General features: G+C 30.4%; 1 protein-coding gene across 1 annotated transcript in view; it reads left to right on the plus strand.

Annotated features, from left to right (window-relative positions):
- The first annotated feature begins 228 nt into the window (after nt 1-228).
- The window catches only part of LOC129959140 (cAMP-specific 3',5'-cyclic phosphodiesterase 4C-like), a 29,871-nt gene continuing 6,359 nt past the window's right edge, over nt 229-23,740 (plus strand). The window contains exons 1-7 of the mRNA XM_056071966.1: nt 229-392; nt 4,555-4,653; nt 6,737-6,898; nt 10,861-10,960; nt 15,252-15,406; nt 16,639-16,758; nt 19,544-19,726. Coding sequence (XP_055927941.1) covers nt 309-392; nt 4,555-4,653; nt 6,737-6,898; nt 10,861-10,960; nt 15,252-15,406; nt 16,639-16,758; nt 19,544-19,726 — 903 coding nt within the window. The 5' untranslated portion in view covers nt 229-308. The remainder of the gene's footprint in view (nt 393-4,554; nt 4,654-6,736; nt 6,899-10,860; nt 10,961-15,251; nt 15,407-16,638; nt 16,759-19,543; nt 19,727-23,740) is intronic.

Genomic DNA, 23,740 nt, shown 5'->3' on the forward strand with positions numbered 1-23,740 from the left:
AGAATAACGCATGACAGAGCAATAGACGTGCGAATATTTAAGCGCAGTAATTAAATACGTACAAGGAAATAAAACTATATAAAATAGAGAAAATGCTTTAACAAAAGAATAAATGATTTTGTTAATTTCATTGAAGGAGATGCTGCAGCTCTGCCACTCTAATTGTCTAGCCGCCATTGGTAATATGTAAGATAATATTTATATATTTTCTCTGAATGAATGGTTTAATTTTAAATGATAAAATGAAACAGATAATAAAATAAAATTCTTTTTACTCAACAGTGGCTGATTTAGATAGATTAGCAGAGATGGCGCTGGACGATTTAGAGTGGTGTCTGGAGCCGGTGGAAACCGAAGCCCAGCACTCCTCCACTCTGATAGCCCTCAGTAAAGTAAGAGGAGGAAACTTCATTCGAATATTCATTGGGGGAAGGGATTATAGCCTAGTTTCTTTTTAATGATCGAAGGAGAAGATATTTTAATTGGCTTAAATTAATTTAGCATTTTATCTAGCAAATGGGAGTATCACAATATAAATATATTTAACTAAACGCGCGCGATTAATTAAAAAATTCGAAAGAAACTTATATTTGTAGCTCTGTTTTCAATTAGTATGATTTTATTCCAAAGAATTCTGATACTATGCTGATCGATTTATACTAAACTTTTCAAATAAGCTGAAATTTCACTTAATAAATAATTATTATAAAATATTCGCTTAGAAATTTGCCGCCTCTTGGTAGAATGGTTAAGACACGGTGTTGCACATGCAAGAGCCCTGGTAAGACATAAATGTTATATGATCCATAGATCTCACAGGTGTCTAGATTTAACGAAGAAAAGCACTCCTTTTTTCCCAAGATTGTATAAAGGAAGATAATGTACATTGGGTTAAATTTTCAAAAAAGTAAATCATTAGCTTGGGTGAAGTATAAAGTTGTATGATTCAAACTCTGTAAAAATATTTAAAATATTAAACTGATTATATTATATTTAAAAAGGATAAAAAGAGCTTTTTTCCCACCATAGCAACTCCCAAGATAGCTTAAACTGGGGACAAAAAGAAAAATAAGAACTTTTTATTAAGGAAGGAAATAATTATTATATTACAACCTCATTGATAACCAATTAAATAATTTTCTATGTTGAACAAAATTATTTAAGAAATTATTTTAAAAAATGGTTGCCTATTGAGTCTTTGGATATCCTAAAGTAATAAGTGCTTTTTTTTGGCTTGTTTTGTTTGTTCTAAAAATCTCTCTTGCTCCCCCCCCCAAAGAAAAACAGTGTGCTTTCATAGAAAAAGTCGTTTGAAGCATTATCTTAAGTTAACTGAACAGTAGAACTAACCCTACCTTTTAAATAAAGCATATGTCAAAGTTCTGAATCCAAACTTAAAATTAAATACAAACCACAGTAGTAAAAATATAGAAGCAAGATTATGATGACAAAATAGATATTTACGTAAGATAATTAATTATGTTTGAAAATAAAAACAATGAATCATGTGTAAAAGCACTTGATCTTCTGAACCACATTCTCTGGTGGTTAAACGAACATCTACAACATGTCATTTGGTTTTTCACACACTAAATTACAGTGGAATACAGATTATCCTAAAATACAAGATCGTCCCTTACGAAATTACAATCTCTTTAACGATCTGAGTGCGTTTCTTCTTTCAACATTAGGCATGTGATATTAGCTAAACTTAAAATTTTAGTTCTTTTTCATATTATTTTATTTTATTTATTTCTTAGAATATTGTTTAGTTCTTTGAATAGAAATTTATTTTTTATTCCTCTTCAACATTTTCCTACTTGAAAAATATATAGCTTGATTGATTTTGGTGACAAAGTCTCCGCTTTGAAATCCGATGGTCCAGAGTGTTACGTCATCTAGTAACTACGCCTACTTATTGTAGCGACCTCAAGTGGCCTTTTGGAAAAAAAAAACAATCGAAATGTTTCCTTGAAAAACTCATGTAAGTAATATCCAACCCTGTAGAATAGAAAAGCATCGTCCACGAACGATCGTCTGCTTCCCGAATCGGAGAAATCAAAATGAAACTTTTAATTCGTTTTTTCAGAAAATATCATACCGATTCTTATCAGTATTAGTAAAATATGAGCCCATGATGCAGGGATATCTATTTGTGAGGGCGAATTAATCTCATGTTGGATTCATGTAGAAATTAGGAGAGGAATTTTCTTATTCAGTTGCTTTCATCGAAAATATTATGATTCGATGTTAGGATGCCCTTTTCAAATAGCCCTCTGGGGGTTATAAGCAAATAGAAATGGGCTGATAAGCAAACAAAGCCATCAAACCTACTCTAAAATTTTCATCATAACACGCAGAACCTGTTGGAAGCTATTTCTGTCGCTATCCAAACAATAAATTATTTTGATAAAAAAATTCTGAATTCAAAATAAAATGTATTTATCTTACAAAATTTGCTTTTTATCTCTCACTGTTTTACTGGAACATTTAGGAGATGGATAAAACCATGAATAAAATTTAAAGAATTAACTACGAAATCAAATATATTTTGCTTTTTAAAGGACAATTTTATTTTCTCTTTTCTCAATAAAAGAATGTTCAAGAAAGAATTCAGCCATTCATCATACGATTCGAAATTAAAATTCTTATGTAAGGAAACGAAATAGAGAGGGTATTTGCCACCATCCGAAATCAATCTCAGTTCTTGAGTACAAAACATCAAGTAAGGTTTTGAAACTCCAATAAAGGAAGAAAGGGAAAACGCAAGACTTTATTCTTTCATTAAACCAATCTTTTCTCTTTTTTTTTCTCATTTATTAGTATCTATATAGTGTCCCTACATTAAAAAAAATTAAGTATTTTTAATTTTGATTTTTTTAAATTTAAATTTTACATTTATTATTAACTGATAATTTATTTGAATAACTATTTATCTATGAAAAATTAAGTGAAAATAAATTTTTAAAATATTTAATTTTAGTGTTGTGTAAGAACTATTTAATTAGTTTGAGTTACCATTTACGCTCGTAAATTTACCGTAAAATTTCGTTTATTTGAATCCAGTTGTAACTTAGAAAATTTTTGCATCAATTATTGTTTACTTTTTAAAACTTATTTTGCTGATTCAGATTTAAATCATCTTCGATAGGAACATATGCAATATGATTAATTCTGTGAAAACTTCATTTGTATATCTTTTAGCAAAAAAAAGAAAAGAGAAAGATCGTCTAGAATTTTCTATTGACTTCTCTAATTATGTAAATACCTAGAATAGATCGTGCTTAAGAGACTGGAAAATAGCAAGTTGCGAAAAGAAAAAAACAAAATGGCTCCTAAATGAAGACGAAACAAGACAATGTGTTGACTGGCCGAGATAAGGCGAATCATAGATTTATAAACAACTCACAAATCTTGTTTAGACGTTTTACGAATTCTTTTTTAATCAAACAGGGTGTTTAGAATTTTAGAAAAAAGGTCATACTGTAAAACAGAGCAATAGCAATGAAAACAGAGGTAGCACATCAGATAAAATAATATGTCGTTCTAAAAGATACATTGTAGAATAATTGAATTTTTGGTGCTGTTTTGCGATACATGCACGCGCGCATTATGTATAAGTATTCTTTGCAAACAGCCGTTGCTGTGTTTTTATTTTATATTTCTTCCATGCTGCTACGAATAAATTTGTGTTTCTGGTGGTATTATTAAATATGTTCGTTTTGATGCGCACACTATAGATTTTAAATCTTTGACCATCTAAACAAGGTAAGTCAGTTGAACACAGCTCATGCTTCAAATATAAATTAAAATATTTTGTCAGAAGAAATTGTGAATTTGTTGTCATAAAATTACTTGCCAAAGTCAGACAAAATTTGCGAATTTCCTTTGTCTATCGAGTTTTCTAAGGAAAAATTTGTTTTTCTCGTAACGTTATCAAGTCTGTCCTTTTTTTTTTTTTTTTTTTTTTGTACATACTATAGAACTTTGATGATATGAATCAGATGAGTCAGTAGAACATGGTTTATGTCGTGATTCAAGATTAAACTAAAATATTTCGATATTATTTTTTAAAAAATTGTGAATTTATTATCTTACAATTATTTGCCAAAGTGAAACAAAATCTTATTTTTATTTATCTATCGAGACTGAATCTTCAAAAATTATTCCGAATTTATATTCAAGGCATGCTTTTCTTTAAGCCAGAAACAAATTTATCTTTTGTGCATAAATTTTTGTTTATTGTGAATTTCTAAGAGGTATCTCAAATCTTTTTAAATATCTTAAGCACTGATAATTTCCGCGCAAATCAATTTTATGAGCTTTTTTTTTTTTTTTTTTTTTTTTGTAAGACAATATTAAAAGCTATCCGCGGTTTGTTTTACTAGAATTCTGACAAGCAAAGGAAATACCTTTAAATCTAAAAATAAAAAGAATTATAATGTTTTTATTGAAAGAATTCGAATATTTTGTGTGTTAATCTTTGTTATGATGAAATGATAAATTATTAATGTGTATTGTCGACAATGTTTAATCATGGAATTCATTTTTCAGCAATTAACTTGTATTGACCAGTATTGGCTTAATATATTTGAAATCCGGGACTCTTCCAAGAATCGTCCCTTAACTGCTGTTGCTTATAAAATATTTAGAGTAAGTAGATTTTCAGCTTATTTCTAAAGTTGGATTTATATAAAGTATAAACGGAATTAAAGTCACTCGTTTGAACTGAGATATACTAATTTTTACTGAAATAAAGATTCAAATATTTTTTTTATGAAAATTAGTAACTGCAAATTTCTTGATAGAACATTTTCTACTTATTTTTTATGCCATTTAGGGGAATGAAATCCTTTTGATTGCTATTTAATCCTTCAGTACACGCACCCATTTTCCGAACGTTGGCACAAGCGTGGGGTCATTTTAACTCCAAATTATCAGACACATCCCTTATTTTCTTGACTGTTTGTATAAAAATAAAATATGGGCAGAGTATATAAATATTCTGTAATGCTAATATGTTCTTATTTAAGATAAAAATTCGATTTTTAATAAGACAAACTAAAAGGGAACTTAGCTGCTTTTTTTCCCCATATCTTTTCTGAATTCATTTCCTTTTTCTCTATTCCGTCCATGTAAAACTAATTATTTTTAATATGAGTAGTTTTTTTCTTGTATAAAAATATTGAGAGAATAAGAACATTTGTATTTTATATATAGTTCACTTTTGAATTTTTTTGGAAAAAGAAGATTAAGCATATAACTTTGAAAATTCATAACTTTTGACTTCCATTTTTATATACATATATACTCAAAAAATATTTTAATCATTCCTCATTCAGAATAAAATGAATCGTCATCATAAATTTCAAGCCAGTTTTCTCATATAATAAAAGAATGCAGTTTATATAAGAATATGCTGCTTTATTGATGATGAGGCCGTGTCCGTGTTACCACGAAAAGGGGGTGCAGTAGCTTCTGAGGGTAAAGACCCCTGAGCATCCGAGGGCAGAAGTCTGATTTCTAGCTCATATGAAGATGAAAGTCACACATCTTCGCTTGCATATCCCCTTTTTACAGGGGGGCACGTTTGCACACTACAAGAGAGAACACGGATGAAGAACAACCATGCCCGAACCGAGATTCGAACCCGGGACGCCCAGAGCATGGGGAAGCTGCGCTACCCCTATGCCAGGACGCCGGCTTGTTGCTTTGTTCAAGAGGAGGAAAGGACTCGATCAGATTTTGCAGATTATTTAGAATCTGCATTTTGTTCTGATTCCGTATCAGGATCTGTTTTCGAAATTTCAAAAGTATATAACGATTCTGAGCGATCATCTTTTGTCTATAAGTTGGTAGACTTGGTAGAAAATCTGTGTCTCACTGTCATAGCCTTAACATTAAAATAATTTGATGCTAGAACACGCAGGGGTCAATTTGACCCCAACTATCCTGTAAAAAAGGAGATACATTGTTTCATTGATTTCTGTTGCTCTACTTCTCTTCTACTGGCTCCCCCATGAAGGTACAGGAAATAAAATCTATAAAAGTTTATAAAATCCTAGAATTTATCTGTTGCATTATAATTATAATTTAGAAGCGGCGTTCAGGGGCTGCGGTGGCCTGGTGGTAAGGTCTCGGCTTCGGAACTGGAGGGTTTCAGGTTCGTGACCCGATTCCACCGAAGAACCGTCGTGTAAGGGGGTCTATTGCACGTTAAACCCGTCTTGACCAAACGCCCTCTCGCTGGTGTGGAGATGGGGGTACCAGCTCAGGTGTCGTCCTCGTCATCTGACCGCGGTTCAAAATTACGAGGTCCGTCCCAAAATAGCCCTAGTGTTGCTTTAAACGGGACGTTAATATAACTAAACAAACAAACTTAGAAGTGGCATTCAGATAACATTAACTTATAATATCTTATGCATCTTTCGTAAATTAAAGAAACTTTTAGTAAATAAGAGAATTTTCCGTATTTCTTCTTTGGAATTGCAAAACATTAAAATTTTAATTTTTTTGTTGAAATTATTTAATATTCATATATATAATTTTTTCAATAGAGTTTATATTCAATTTTTACAGTGGAGAAAATTGATGTTGAGTATAATTGCTATTTTGTTGGCATAAATTTTACCTGCTTTTTTAATTGAGGCCATAGCTAAATTGTTTACTACATAACAATTGATTTCAAATGAGATATATTATTTTGGAAAGATCTAACCTCAAATGTTTTTTACAGGAGAGGAAACTTTGCGAAACATTTAATATTCCCGTGAAGACATTGGTTAAGTTCTTGCTGGAACTAGAACGTAGTTATTCGAACCTGCCGTATCATAACAGTACTCATGCAGCGGATATTGTGCAATCGGTGCATGCTCTTCTTCATATGCCTACATTCCAGGTAAGTACTATTGGAATATAAATTTAAAATATTTACACCTAGAATATGAATTTTAATGTATGGGACGAGATTCCCAAGTGATGCTCTACATGAAAATTTCTGAGTTCTTGGAAACTTCCGAGGCGTTATCCTCTTTTAAATTCTTCAATATTTGTAACAAAAAATTATAAAGATAAATAGTTAGGAATAAGACAATGTCAGTAGAAGTTACTTCAATAACGATTTAAAGATAAATTTTCTTCGTTACTTATTTTTGATTTATTCGCTTTTATTTTCCTTTTATTTTATTTTATTTATTTTTTTTGCTCACAATAAAATATAATAAACAAAAACAGCTCTTAGAAAGTTTTTTTTTACTCTTAAAAAACAGGCACCAGAAAGTATATTTAAAAAACAGTGATCTAGAATTATAATAAAAGGATACAAAAACTGTTGCTACGCCCATTTTTTGTTACTTTTTTCATTACTTTTTAGAAAATTATTTTATGTCTTTGAATAGTGAGTATTTAAAAAAAAATAATATGCACATAATATTACGTATGTACGTTATATTACGTAAATTTTTAGCATTGTAAAGTGAAATTCTTACATGTCTCGGCTAAATACAAGCTTTAGCGAGCTGGGAAACATGTTGCTAGTTAAAGACATTCTAGAAGAATATCATAAGCATTTTCGCGCTTTTGACAGTGTTATTTTCTGATGCTTGTTTATTTTAATTGCAACCATGTTAAACAAGAAAAAAAGGAAAAAATGTCATTATTCGTTCTTTATGTCGCTAGTACGCAAGGTAAGTTCCTAAGTTATATATATATATTTAGATTTGTAGGATATAAAGGCTGCGAGTAAAATTCAATTTTGGTTTTTGATTTTTCTCCTGAGAAACAGGTTAGTGTTCTCTATTACCACTAATAATTTTCATCGTAAGGTAATTAGGAAGATACTTTTAATATAAAAAACCCCTATATTTATTATATATTTAGAGAACAGTTTTTATTCAGTCTATCAATTCTTTTTAATTCACTAAGCCTGCTTGTATATTTTAATTAATAATATATTAATAGTAACAGCTTCACCATTGTAAAACTATTCTGATAAGTTAACCCTGTAATTTTGCTGTAGCCTTTGCAATAGTTAATGAAAATTTTATTCATTTTGCTTTCAATATTGACTTTGTCATGTGTCCGCTGTCCTCGTTCATGCTAAAATGTTTTTTTCTTTTCTTGTTTTTTTCTTTGGCAAAACATCCCACTCTCTAAATTAAACAAAAAAAAATGATTTGGCTCTCTTGAATGATGAAAAAATAAATGAAATGTTAAAATATCAATAAAGTTGGTTTGACATAAAAATTTAAAAAATAATTTTTTTTCATAAAAATATAAGTAAAAATATTTTTAAAAAACTGAAAAAAAGAAGAAAAATCAGATTAATTTCATAATCAATTATTTTTAGCGTTAAAGTAACATATGAAAATATAAAGATGAATCCTAATTTCAATAATTATTTTCTTAATGTCTTTTCTAAAATCATTCAATTTATTTTTTGAAACTTTTAATAAATTGTTTTTAAAATTTTCTAAAGAATCTACATTAACATCGTAAAAAAGAAATGAGAGAGATCAATAAAAGAAATATTTTAAAACCCCTTCTCAAATAATTTTTTCGAAAACGATTTTGAAAAAGTAGCGTAGATATTACAATTTAATGTAGCAAATTAAGGGAAATGGCAAATAATATATCTAAGCTACTTTAAATAAAAATTCATTTCTGAACTGATCTCAGTTCGAGTTAACTGGAATTATACTGTCTATATTTTTTTAAAAAAATATCTTTTAACTGTTTGTATACCAAAATACAGTATAAAACAAAATATACAGTACTGAAATGAAAAGATGAACAAAATTAGTATGGAAATGAAAAGATGAACAAAATTAGTATGGAAATGAAAAGATATACAAAATTACATTATTGTCCTCTATGAGCTTATTTTTCCTCAAAAGAAATTAGCATATATACATGCACACTATTGTTGATTTAACACGGTATGTGTAATGTAAGTGTTCAAAGTGTGCACCGACTCGTTGTAGATAGCGTTCATATCGTTCACGCAGATTCTCAACCATATCATGAAGCAAAGGTTGCTGCAAAAAGAGATGATTTTCTTAGGTAATGCAGGGACAGTTCTTGGTAGATATTCACAGTTGAACACACTGTCCTTTAAAATTCCTCTTCTGTTGATACAGTATACTACCAGTACAAATTTCGTAACCATAGACAGCATAACTGTGTTATTTGGTGCCATCATATTAAACTTCTCTTGGAATTCTGCCGCCTTTTTCAAATCCGGTTCACCCTCGCGACCGCTTCCGTATGAGCGGAAATAGCGCTCAACTAAAAATACTTTGTCCTTCGTCTTGAGACCCATTTCCAACAACAACTGCACAACTTTCTTTTCACTACTTCTAACTTTACAACGAGATGCACGAGTTTCAATACTGTATATTTTAGCGCATACTGCATTAAGAACCAGGGTGTTTCATAAAATTATTGGTTATGTTTTGCTAAAACGTTTAGATAGATTTCAAGGAAATTGCAATTCAGATTTATAATGATTCGTAATTCGTATTCCAGATTTATTATTCAGATTACATACATGGTGATTATAAAAAAATCTATCACAATAAATAAGAATGTAACTATCAAAATGTTCGCAGGAACGGAATAAAATTTTGGTTCAAGAAACAATTTCTAACAATTACGATTACAGTGATAAAATTTCAAAATTTTCAAAAGTCAGCATCAACTTTTTGTTATTGGAATGTGTTCCCATAGCAAGAAACAATAAATAGCGTTGGAACGGTACCTGCAGCACGGAAATCACCAGCTCTAGACAGACTAAGGAGAAAAGAGAAAACAACTGTGATGTGCCTAACAGAGGCGTGAAGTTCGACAGATTCCTTTCGGCATGGCACGTGCTTTGATTCTAGGCACCATCTTCCGCATGCAAAGTGTCATCTTGGTTTAAGTAATTCAAGTAGAAAATTGGGGAAACACAATAAAAGGGTTTTTTTTTCTGTTGTTATTGGTTACTTTCTCTTAATCTGTCTAGCGCTGGTGATTTCCGTGCGACATGTACCGTTCCAACGTTATATATGGTTTTTTGCAATGGAGAACACATTCCAATAAAAAAAGTTGATGTTATCACTTGAAAATTTTGAAATTTTGTCATTGCAACCATAACTGTTGGAGCTTAATTGTTGCTTTTTGTATGATTCCTGAGTGCATACCCCAAAATACTTAAACCAATATTTTATTCCGTTCATGTGAACTGCATGATAGTTACGGTCTCGTATATCGGGATAGTTATTTTTACATGGCATACATTCTTCCATGCACAAGTGATTTCCGTGCTACAGGTACCGTTCCAACGCTATTTATTATTTTTTGCTATGGAGAACACATTCCAATTAAAAAAAAGTTAGTGTTATCATTTGAAAATTTTGAAATTTTGTCATTGTAACTATAACTGTTGAAGCTTAACTGTTGTTTTTTATATGATTCTTGAGTGCATACCTCAAAATACCTTGAATTAATATTTTATTACATTCCTGTGAATGATATGATAGTTACGGTTTTTTATAATCACCCTATATATTTTTACATTGCATGCATTCTTCCAACAGAGTGTTGTAATTGTGTGGTTGCAAATAACAGTAAAATAAACTTTATATTAAGAATATTTACATTTACATGATAATTAACTTATTTTCACTAATTCTTTTAGATTTTGAAATGATGTTCAAAATATTATTTCTTGTATATAAGCGCATGCTGCAATATTTTCAATTTGCATGATTTTTTTATATAAAATAATGTTACTGAAAAGCATAAAACATATTCATGATATTCAACATGTAAGCAATCGTCCAGCTACAATGTTCCTATTTTTTTTCCCACTTGCTTTAGTCTCTTTTCTCTGATCTGGACGTGTTGGCCTTACTCTTTTCGGCAGCTATTCATGATGTTGCGCATCCTGGTTTCAGTAATCAATATCTCATCAGCATGAGTGAGTTTCTTTTTGAAACATAGACGTATTCAATTTCAATTAATTGAAATCTAGAACTATCTTTGTTGCCAACCGCCTCGTTGTCGACATCATTGCATTTTGAACCATTTTATTTTTTTGATGCTGTTGGCGACAAGGAACAGAATTCTGGATTTTAACCATTATTATTATTGTCATCGATATGATTGGTTATTTATGTCTCTAACTCATAATTTTTTATCAGTAAGCAGATTTTGTCCCTTTATAGAAAAAAATAAAAAAGGTTATTTTATTCCCTTTAAATTTAAAAATATTCTAATATATTCAATAGTTTTATGTATTTAAACATATTTGTTGAAAATTTCCTTTGTAAACTGGGACATACAAAAGTATGAATTCTCAATTGCACAAATTAAGAAAAATGAGTCATTTATTTTTGAAAAATAAGGGGTTAAATTTTTTTCTCAAGAAGAGATTAAAGTTTAGTAGAATAATTTCTTAAGTCATCAACGATAATCAATACTAAGGACATCAAGAAAGGTAAGTTATCATTTTTTATACAATTAGACATCAACAGATGTCTTTAGATAAAGCTTCTTCAAGCCAATTACGCCTTTATATTTTTGTCATCTTTGAAACTGAAGGTAAGTTTGCATGCTTCCGATTTCAATATAAAATGAAGATTTCAAAACTTAATTATGTTAAAATAGTATTAAGTGTCAAAATAATTTATACGAAATTTTGAAAATAGAACTGCAACATCATTTGAAGGAATAATCAGCTTCAAATGAAGTGTTATCTCCTCTAACAGTTATATAGATATAACTGCTCTTTTATGCTAAAAATATGGTTTTTATTAACTGAATTGACAGCAATCCCCAACTGATATGTCAAGGTTAAATATATTGAAAGGTTTTAGATTACGGGTTACGCGTAGTAATACTTCTCTATAGAGCATCCCAAACATGTTCAATCATATTTGACTTTAAGAATAATAACATCTCTATTCTGTAGACCAAAAATCATCTTAAATTATTTTGTAAATAAGTTCTGAACTCCCCAGTTAAGTGTACAGACTTCTATTAGTTTACACTTACATATGCATATCCATTTTCTTATTAAATCTTTCATTTCGATAACTGGTTTGGATTATATCAATTATCAAACATTCTACAGTCTATTATTTCCGGAATGGTCCGCATTTTACCAACTTGCTACACAGACTGATTTTGATATTCATATTTAAAAATGGTTATCTGGAAAATTCAATACGTAGTTTCAGTTTTCATAGATTATAGACTCTCATAAAGCCTATTGTCGTCACTTCGTTAATGACGTTATACGACAGCAATTCCATTAATTTGCATATTTTACTATGATACTGAGTCTGCATAATTTGCATAAACATTTTGCTATTTTTGGAGGTATAATTACTCTCTTTTTGATTCGTTTTCTTAATATTTGAAAGCTAATGGGTTTTAAAACTTCATTTCTGCATATAATATATAGTTGAAAAAACTGTGTAATTATTTCTATGATTAGATTCAATCTGTAATGTTAATAGGGCGCTGATTTCAGGAGGTTTGCTTGTATTCTTTCCGTTTTTGTTGAAACGTAGGCTTATAAATGATGTTCGTAGTAATCGTTTTTTCCCCAAGTCCAGATATAAGGCGGTATTACTTTAAACCAACCAAAACTTAAATAATTCCTTATCAGCCCTCAAAGTTTGAGAATTTAAAGAGCAGTGAAGTAAGCATTTTTGAAAAATAAATGATTCCTTGTCATTCTTCAAAATTTGAGAATTTAAAATGAGGAAAGAAATAAGCTTTTAAAAAATACTTTTGTAATTGTTTAAAAGTTTTTGTAAATCGTTGATGTGACAAATTGTGATCAATGCTTTTAAGTTCTGAAGGATATTTCTGAACGATTAAAAGATAATCATAAATTGAATGAATTTATTTCAATTTATTTTTTTCAAAAGGAATATGGAAAGGCAATAAAAGTTATACATATACTATTGATATAGAAGTCTACAAATGGGGGCAGAAACTCATGTGGTAAAGTAATATTTCTCGATAGATTCTTTAAATATTATAATTTTCTTGCAAAATTTTAATCTCATTTAGCAAAATCAAAAGCTTTTACTTAATTATCTAAGAATTGCAATAACTGTTATTAATTCATTCATTGATATGAAAGATTTTTTTTTTTTACTTATTCCGATTTAGCAACTACACCGCATTACACAAATCCATTATTATCAATCAAGTGACTATCGTTTTATCTATCATCATGTTCAAGATTTCTGACAATACTGATTAGGTTTTATTACACTCGGATTACAATAATGGATTTGCGTAATATGATGTATAAATAAATCGAAATACAGTTTAAAAAATCTTTTATATTTGAGAAGGAATTAAAGTGCAAGTACTCAAATTCTTTAATTAGTTTACATACATATTGTTGTATGATTTCCCTTACTTAACTTGCTCAAGTATGCTTGTCCAAATCTCCAACCACATTCAGCTAAAGCAGCTGTTTATTTCATGATTGTTTTTTTTAACCCATATATGTAATATAAATCATACTGTAAGCACTAGCGAATTCCTATATTTATTCACATTCGGCGTCTTTAGTGAGATCGTATTTATAAGCATTGTTTTGAAAATTAATTTCTTTTTCAAATCCTATAAAGTAAGGATGATAAAAACGGATCCTCTAGTTAACGATGGTTAATGGTAAAATGGTTTCTGCCTATTTCCTGGGGTATCTAATTGCATGAATTTCAGAAACAATCGAATAACAGGGACGGAAACTAAGTTTGACTCAAGGTACCTAATTTCTATTTCATACCTTTATTACAGCCTTTGAACCGTGTGTAACTTTGATTCAGACTAAACCCATGAATGCGACAGGCAACGGATGTAATCGAAGTTCGAAACAAATACTTACCAAGGTTAGAGCGTTATTGTGTCAATATAATTTCCATCATCTTTAATAATCCCTATTATCTTATATTCCATTACTGTAATTAATGTTAAGTTAATGAAAAAAAAAGACAAGTGATGAAACTTATTTAGAAATAGAAATGAATAATATTTGTCATAAAAAAGGGAATACTGCTTATTTCTCGAACGAAGTTTCTTCAAATAAAATACAAAATTAATATTTCATAAAAGTTATCATTCCGAATTTCTTCTCTAAGTTGTTCGTAACAAAAACGATGTTCTTAAAATAGCCGCGGTATATTAAAATCATATATTTGAATGATATATTAATAATAACATTTAAAACTTTGTTATGGCTTCGACATTTATGATTTCTTAATATAAAAATTTATTTTATACATATGTTGTTGAATATACTAAGACGTTTGTTACTAATATCTACTATATTGTGAAAAATATACTTTTACTTTCTTGTATATAAAAAGTACCTTGGTCTTCAAAAGATTATTAAAGATTCTAACATGAACAACAGAGGAACGATTTTTAATAAATCTGTGCAGAATTTTTCATTTGCCGATGCCAATGGCATTGTCGCTCGGATTCTGGAATCACTCGAACAGACCTTTCTTTCTTTAGAAGCTGAAGGAAATGTATCTTTTCATTAACCAGAATAAAACCAAGTATAAGTCATGTGCCAGTTTTAATACGCCTTATTTTGAAATAGAAGAATACAGGTTTGAAACTATCAATAGCTTCAAATATTTAGACTCTGAAATGAGCACACTGAATGACATTGATAGGGAGCAAATTCCGTTTCCAGTTGGCTCAATGTTCTAGTCAATTCTTTCGTCAGTTGAGTGTGCCTATGCTATGGCTGAATGAATTAAGTCCATTTGTATCAATTGCAGTTAAAATAAAATTTACTCTTTCAGCAGCTATTATTGATGTCAGAAGTGGATATTCGTGATGGAGCTATCAACGTGTCAATGAATTTCAACTGATTTAATAATCGGGTTATTAATAATCAATCTTGTTTAGTAATCAAAATTTTTATGAACTCATTTTTTAAAAAAAAATTCAAGGTACTGAAGTTTTAGTGGCCTTTCAATGAAATATTGTATTTGATAGAAAATGTTTAAATGATTTTACTGTAGTTAATGTAAATGATTTAAAATACTTCGATGATTATTGACTTCCTTAAATAATTACTTAGTTGATGAATATTTTTTCTCAATTTTAACTACTTACTTTTCTCATATATATATCAAAAGAGTTTTTTCTAGTTTCTAATTTTGATTCTATGTTGCTTGAAATGCTTTTGAATTACTGTTCTTACTAATAATGTTTCTTTTCTGTGCAAGGATCTGAATTAGCTCTTACATATAATGACATATCTGTATCGGAGAATCATTCACTATCTGTAGCATTCAAGATACTAAAAAATGAAAACTATGACATCTTTTCAAGTCTATCGATTGAGCAGTTTTTAATTCTTCGAAAGATGACTATCGATATGGTACGTATTTTAACTTTATAAAGCAATAATTGATTTTATTATTAAATTATAGGTTATTTATAAGATTTAAAAATTCTCTTAATAAAAGTTTATATAACCTTTGCTATTGATTTCTGATTGGAACTTGTAGGATATTTAAATATAACTTCGCTCATTTTTAATAGTTCGCACTAGTAGCATTGATTGCCTGCAAATAAGTCAGGAAAGCTGTATTTTAAAGGTTTTACTACAATCTTTAAAGATTAGCGCGTGACTTCTGGTTAACATTTAAAGTATATGCATTTTTAGCTAAGAAAACATGGCGAGTTTTGTGCCAAATAAACGGCATTTGCGGGAAGTTATGCTACATTATTTCATTGCAAAGAAAATTAAAACAGAAGCATATCAGTTGCTTTTGAACAGTTATGGAGAAAATGTCCCATCGGATACAACTTTCAGAATGGTTTTGATGATTTAAAGGTGATGATTTCAATATGCATGATAAAGAATATTGTAAACCACCAAATAAAATCCATTAAACCACCAAATAAAATCCATTAAACCACCAAATAAAATGATACGAATTTAGAAGCATTACTTGATTAAATAACCAATGCTGAGCGATACTAGCAACAATTTATGAGCTTGAACAAAGTATTAAAGGAGAAATATCCAGAATACGGCGATAAACATAAAGCTGTTTTAAGGATGACAATGCATGAAGTAGATTTTAGAATCGCTACGTTAGGATGCGTTTCTTCACATGCCACATTCACCTGCTGTTTTTCTTTCAGACTTTCAGACTACTATTTTCTATTTTCCGTGCAGAGTGCCCTTTTTAGAGAGAAGTTCATTCGACACGCAAGTACCAAAAATAGATTTGATAAATGAATTGCATCTAAAGAAACGACCTTTTCTTCGTGAAATTCGTTTATTACCCGAAAGATACAGAGATGTTTTAGTTTCTGAAGAAAAAGACTTTGAATAGATCTTTGATTTTTAAAACCAACTTATTTTTTAACTTAAAAAGGATGGAGTCATATTTATACACCCAAAATAACAGTTTTTAAAAATATTATTATGTGAATGATTTTTAAATGTTTTTATAATGAGTGTTTTACGAATGTTTCATAATATGTTTAATTTATGATTATGAAAATGCATAAACATAGGATTCAAATGTTCTAGTGATTAATATTATCAAATATTAATATGAATGTAAAATTATTAATGTATTATCTGTTTTGTTACAGGTGCTGGCATCTGATATGGAAAAGCACCAGTCTCTTCTAGAAGATTTCAGAGATATGATTCAAAGAAAACGAAGAACAGGTTTTCATGATCTGGTGGTCAATGAATCAGAAAAATTACTAGTACGTAAATGAAACAAAAAAAATGGGTATAACTAAATATTACTTGAAATGCTTAGCTGTATTCACTAATTCTATGGTTACCGTTTATTGCAACGTTCTCATTAAGCAAATGGAATTATTTTATGTAATTCACAAGTAAACACATTTTTAATTCATATTTGAAATTTAAGCTACCGTAATAAATAAATAAGGTTACAGTAAATTCTATAAATAAAAGATGATTTTTATTATAAATTCATGACAAACTATTGCTTATGAAACATAAAAAATGCCTATGACAAAGTTTTAAAGTAATAAAAATAGAAATTAAAAATCTTAAGCCTAAATCTTATTAACAAATTCAAAACATCATTTAAATTTATATTAAGCTGCATTTATTTGTAAAAAATTAAAATGATGTGTGTAATAATGAATACAATGAAGTTTAATAAGGTTTTATAATAATCTTGAATTCTTTTTCATTTTTTTTTCTTGATATGTTTGATTATCTGTAGCAAGGGTTTACAAACTTTTAAGCCTTGCGACCCACTTCTTTGGATTTTGAATTTTTTCGAAATTGAACTGCACACGAAGAAAAAAAATACGTTTTTATTAAATATAATTTTAAACTCACATCAGATTTTTGCAAGTTGGGAATGATACATATACATCAAGATGTAGTTGCGATCTAGAAAATATACAAGTCAGTTCTCCAAGACCAAGAAAATATACAATGCTATCATCAAAGCAATGAAGAGTTCAAATCAAAATTTAGTTAAACTAAGTTTTAAAAAAAATTTTACTCATAGGAATTTCAACACTATGTGTATAGTAAATTAGTCAAGTGAAATGACAGGAAAACTTTCCTTTGAGATTCTTTCACTTATTTTAAACTGACTAGGATACTACAAAAAAATCCTTTTTGGACATAGTAGTAAAAGAATCCTATTTGAATGCTAAGAGATGTTTGTTACGAGGATAAATAATTAATTTTCACTTCCCATAAGTTATCACACCATCACTGAACTTACAAGCGTGAAGACAATTTGATTGAATACTAATTTACCGTTTGAAGAAATACTTATGATTTTTATTTAAAGGCATTTTGAGAATTGTATGCATAATCTAAATGTTGTTCTAACTTTAACGCTTGAGTAAATTGATGGATTAAAAATAGACCAAGCAGAATAAAAAACTTGTTATATTCATCTGAAGTCTTGTGCTGATACTTGTAAACCTCTTTGTTGCAACTTACTTAAAATGAGCCAATTAATTTCTGATCATTTCAATAATAAGTTAAGAAATATTGCTGAATATTACGAAAAAATACTTTCAGGCTTTATAGCAAATAGAATACTTCGCAAATGCATACTTATAGCAAATAGAATACTTCGCAAATGCATACTTATAGCAAATAGAATACTTCGCAAATGCATACTTATAGCAAATAGAATATTTCATAAATGTATACTTATGCTTTTGCCTCCAGCATCTATTGCAATATATATTGTAATGGCATATTTGCTATTTACGCTCACATATCTTATCTATATTTAATACAAGCCAGATTGATTTTTAATGCGATTTCATTTTTTATCTCGTTTCTGTCTATATCATGCACCTCAGCAACTGATGCAAAAACATATTTTTTATCTTTATTCTCTTTTCTACTTTCTCGTATACATAGTATATAGAAAGTATAGCAATCGTCAAAAATTTCGAATTCGAGGTTTTGGGGGTTCTCCGCGTTTTAGACCTCTTTGAGTTCAAAAAACACATTTTTGGTAAATGTCCGTCCGTCCGTCTGTATGTAACAAAGACAATTCAAAAATGTTTTATGCGAGGCAGATGAAATTTGATATACGATCTTCACACCAAATTTGTAAATTCCTGTCAAATTTTGAGTAAAATAAGTTCAGAGGAAGTCTGTCTGTCCGGCTCCTCGACTATAAGTTAATACGATAACTACAAAATGAAGAGATCTAGACAGATGAAAGTTCGGTTCGCATACTTAACAGCTATAGTCCAGACAACTATCGAATTTTGAGCCAAATCCATCAAGAAGTTGTTCGTCTGTAGGTCTGTACTTTTAAAAACATGTAAATGCGGGAACTCAAAAGTATTTAAACACATCAAATTTGGTATGGTATTTTGTGACTATAAGTGTAGTTTGGGGTCAAATTTTTGTTTCAGTTGGTTGGGAAAAACGCATCTAAAATACAAATTTGATTCTCGGATACTATTAAATACAGCCAGTGATTAATCGCCAAGTAACTCGCCAAGGATGACTTAATACATTCAGCAAAAATGCTGAATTCACTCCATTGGCTAATATTTCGTAAATAGTGTACGTCAATGCTGTGCAAGGCTTTCACGAAGTAACACTTTTATTGCGAGAAAGGTTTGGGTAGACCACTATCACTAGTTAGGAATAAATACCATCGTTAAAAATCTGTTTAAAAGAGTGGATAATATATCTTTTCTATAGATTTATAAACTATGCAAATGTTTAAGTTACCATAAATAAAATATTCAAATTATAACTCCCTATCTGACATAGTTCTAAGCAATTTAGATAAGATTTTAAATTAAATTGAACTTTTGGAAAAGTACTGTATTACCAGAATAAATGTACCTTTGAAAATATAATATAAAAGCATCGAACTAAGATTTTACTTTGTCTTGGCGTTTATTAACATTGTATTTTAGATAGTTCAGAATAGTTCAGTAATATATAATTGTTCTTTAAATTTTTAGAATTAATTTGGCATTTTTACATATTTAGAAAACAACTTCTATTTTACAGTTGTTGAAGATGATACTCCACTGCGCAGATTTAAGTAATCCTACCAAACCTCTTCCGATTTACAAGAAATGGTCGGATATGGTTATGGAAGAATTATTTCTGCAAGGTGACGAGGAACGTAAACAAGGACTGGCCATTAGTCCTATGTGTGATAGATATAAAGATTCAGCGGAGAGAACTCAGGTAATTGCCTCTTTACCAAAAAATTTTAGGCACACCTTAATGTACATCAGTATGTATGAGCCGTTTATTTTGAAAATGGGGCAAGTCCATTTTTTGTTATTGCGAGACATTTAAAGGTTTGCATTTCAATAAATTTAAAAATATTGGTAAGTACTAATAGATAAATTTTTTGTATTTTGTGGTACCATATAATGTAAGTTTATAATCCAATAGTGTTTACAGTGCTGACTAAAAAAATAAGTTTTATTATAACTAAAGGGACTTGCCTCACTTTCACAATTAATGAATTATTGTAAGCATTCATTTAATTGGGAAATATTTCAGTTACATCAGTCTGTTTTTTTAATAATAAAAACAAAATTCTATTCAAAAATTTACAATTATTTATTCATTTGATAAAAAGTGAAACAAAACAAAGAATATTCTTGTAGAAAATATAATATAACAAAAAACCAATTCAGTTTTCTTAAGAATTTCAATGAAATATATTTTCAGTTTATATGTAGGTATAATTAAATTGAAGTTTATTCAAGATTTAACATTTTAAAATGTCCATGATGAACAGGAGTTATATATAGTAATAAATCCATCCTTTCCTTGCATTTTTCAGATGTAATAGATCTCCTTTTTTTCATAAATAAAAGATAATTTTATATTTCTGAAATCACTTGGTCTTCCTCGTTGTGGTGACCAATCGATAATTTTAAATTCAGCATCTCGTTCTATCGAAGTTTTGTAGAACATTTTGTATGGTGCATCCTCTGTAAATCTGATGCAGCATATGAGCCGTTTATTTTGAAAGTTGGGCAAGCCGATTTTTGAAAAAAATGGAGATATTAGTAGTATAGATAAAACTTGTTATGATTTTTTTTTATGCGTAAACAATTTAAACTTAAAAAAAAAATCAGATTCTAGTATTTTGGGGATGGAAGTTTTAGCTCTTAACAATATTGAAAATATGTTTATTTTGAAACTGGTGCAAGTCCATCTTAGATTATTGTTTGTTTGTTTCTTATGGCACTTGCCACTGACAAGCCCACTGTTACGAAGACAGCGATTTAAGCCTGCGGGGGACGTCTCTTATTTTTTATAGCAGCGTCAACTAGGGCCAAGAGTACGACTTTGCCACTCACGCATCACTCATTCGCTTGCACAACCCCTTTTTACAGGAGGGCACATTCACACATCTCACAGATAGAACAGAAGAACAACCATGCCCAAACCGGGACTCGAACCCGGGACGCCCAGATCACGGGGAAGACGCGCTACCCCTATGCCAGGACGCCGGCCATCTTAGATTATTGAAATTATTTTTGAACGAATATGTTACGGCAAAATTTAGCTCCGTAATATATTGGTGGTGACGCAAATGTGGCCGTTTAATATCATGTCTGAAATCAACGGTGTTTCCGTCTATCTATCTTTGATAATGAAAATTGGTGGTTGTACAATGTTTCATAAATAATAAAAAGTAAATCTTAATTTTGTATTTCGATAATAATACAGCATCATGTGTGAAACTCCGATTAAATCTGCATCAAATTAGGCCCGCAACAGACATGTATCAAAATAGATCTGCATCTAATTATATCTCAATCAGGACTCCATCAAATTAAGCCTGCATCAGACCTGCATCTAAATACATCTGCAACTATTTGTACGTGCAAGTAACTAGATATATTTAAATCTGCATCTAATTAGACCCGCATCATACCTGCACCTAAATCGAACTGCATCTAGTTAGATCTGAATCAGGTCTGCATGTGAGTAGGCCCAAAGCAGACCTGCATCTAATTAGAACTGCATGTAACTAAATCTGCATATAAATAGGCTTGCATGAAAACTGCATCTAAGTAGAATTGCATGAAACTTGATTCGCATCTAAGCAGAATTGCATTTAATTAGGCCTGCATCTAATTAGGCTCCCATCAGATGTACATTCAATTAGATCCATATCTAAATCTGCATCGGCTTGCATCTAATTAAGCGCACATGAGATCCGCATCTAAATACAACTGAATCTTATTAGGGCCGCATCTAAATAGATCTATATCTCAATCACGTCTGCATCTATTTGGAGTTGTAAATAACTAGATGTATGTAAATCTGCATCTAATTAGAACCGCTTCTAAATACAAATGAATCTAATTAGGACCTGAATCAGGTGTGCATCCAATTAGACCAGCATCAAGTCTGCATCAGATCTGCATCTAATTAGATATATATCAAAATAGATCTGCATCAGGCCTGCATCTAATTAGGCCCGCTTCATACATACAACTAATTAGATCTGAATCAGAACTGCATCAAATTTGAATTGCATGTAACTACATCTACTTAGATCTGCATCTTATTAGGTATCTTTTTGCTCTGCATCTAATATTACCCATATCAAAATAGATCTGCATCAGGCGTGCGTCTAATTAGGACGGCATCAGATACGCATCTAATTAAGCCCGTCTCTAAATAGATCTGCATCTAATTGGACCCGCATCATACCTGCATCTAAATAGAACTGCATCTAATTGGACCCGCATCTAAATAGAACTGGATATAGTTAGATCTGAATCAGGCCCGAATCAGACCTGCAACTTATTAGAATTGTATCTAATTAGGCCCGCATCAGAACTAGCATCTATTTTATATCCGCATCTGAATAGAATTGCATCTAATTAGGCTCCCATCAGATTTACATTTAATTACATCGGAATACGATTTGCATCTAATTAAGCGCGCATGAGATCCGCATCTAAATACATCTCCATCTTATTAGGACCCAATCTAAACAGATCTATATCTAATTACATCTGAATCAGTTCTGCATCTTATTAGGCCCGCATCAGAACTGCACCTAAATAGAACTGCATGTAGTTAGATCTGAATCAGGTCTGGAGGTGATTATGTTCAAATCAGACCTGCATCTTATAACAATTGCATCTAATTAGAACTGCATGTAACTAGATCTATTTAAATCTGCATATAAATAGGCTTGCGTCAGACTTGCATCTAAGTAGAATTGCATGTAGCTTGATCTAATTAGATCCGCATCTAAATAGAACTGCGTCTAATTAGGCTCCCATCAGATTTACATTCAATTAGATCCATATCTAAATCTGCATCGGCGTGCATCTAATTAAGCACGCATGAGATCCGCATCTAAATACAACTGCATCTTATTAGGGCCACATCTAAATAGATCTAAATCTGAATCACGTCTGCATCTTATTAGGCCCGCATCAGAATTGTATCTAATCACATATGCATCTATTTAGAGTTGTAAATAACTAGATGTATGCAAATCTGCATCTAATTAGAACCGCTTCTAAATACAACTGAATCTAATTAGGACCTGAAGCAGGTGTGCATCCAATTAGACCAGCATCAAGTCTGCATCTAATTAGATACATATCAAAATCGATCGGCATCAGGCCTGCATCTAATTAGGCCCGCTTCATACATACAACTGATTAGATCTGAATCAGAACTGCATCAAATTTGAATTGCATGTAAGTACATCTACTTAGATCTGCATCTTATTAGGTATCTTTTTGCTCTGCATCTAATGTTATCCATATCAAAATAGATCTGCATCAGGCGTGCGTCTAATTAGGACGGCATCAGGTACGAATCTAATTAAGCCCGTCTCTAAATAGACCTGCATCTAATTGGACCCGCATCATACCTGCATCTAAATAGAACTGTATCTGATTAGATCTGTATCTAAATAGAACTGGATATAGTTAGATCTGAATCAGGCCCGAATCAGACCTGCATCTTATTAGAATTGTATCTAATTAGAACTGCATTTAACTAGATCTATTTAGATTTGCATCTAATTAGGCTTCCATCAGATCTGCATGGAAGTAGAATTTCATATAACTTGATCTAATTAGGCCTGCATCAGAACTAGCATCTATTTTATATCAGCATCTAAATAGAATTGCATCTAATTAGGCTCCCATCAGATTTACATTTAATTAAATCGGAATACGATTTGCATCTAATTAGAACAGC

This window comes from Argiope bruennichi, chromosome X1 (genome assembly GCF_947563725.1).
Source record: "Argiope bruennichi chromosome X1, qqArgBrue1.1, whole genome shotgun sequence".
In the NCBI taxonomy this organism is placed as follows: Eukaryota; Metazoa; Arthropoda; class Arachnida; order Araneae; family Araneidae; genus Argiope; species Argiope bruennichi.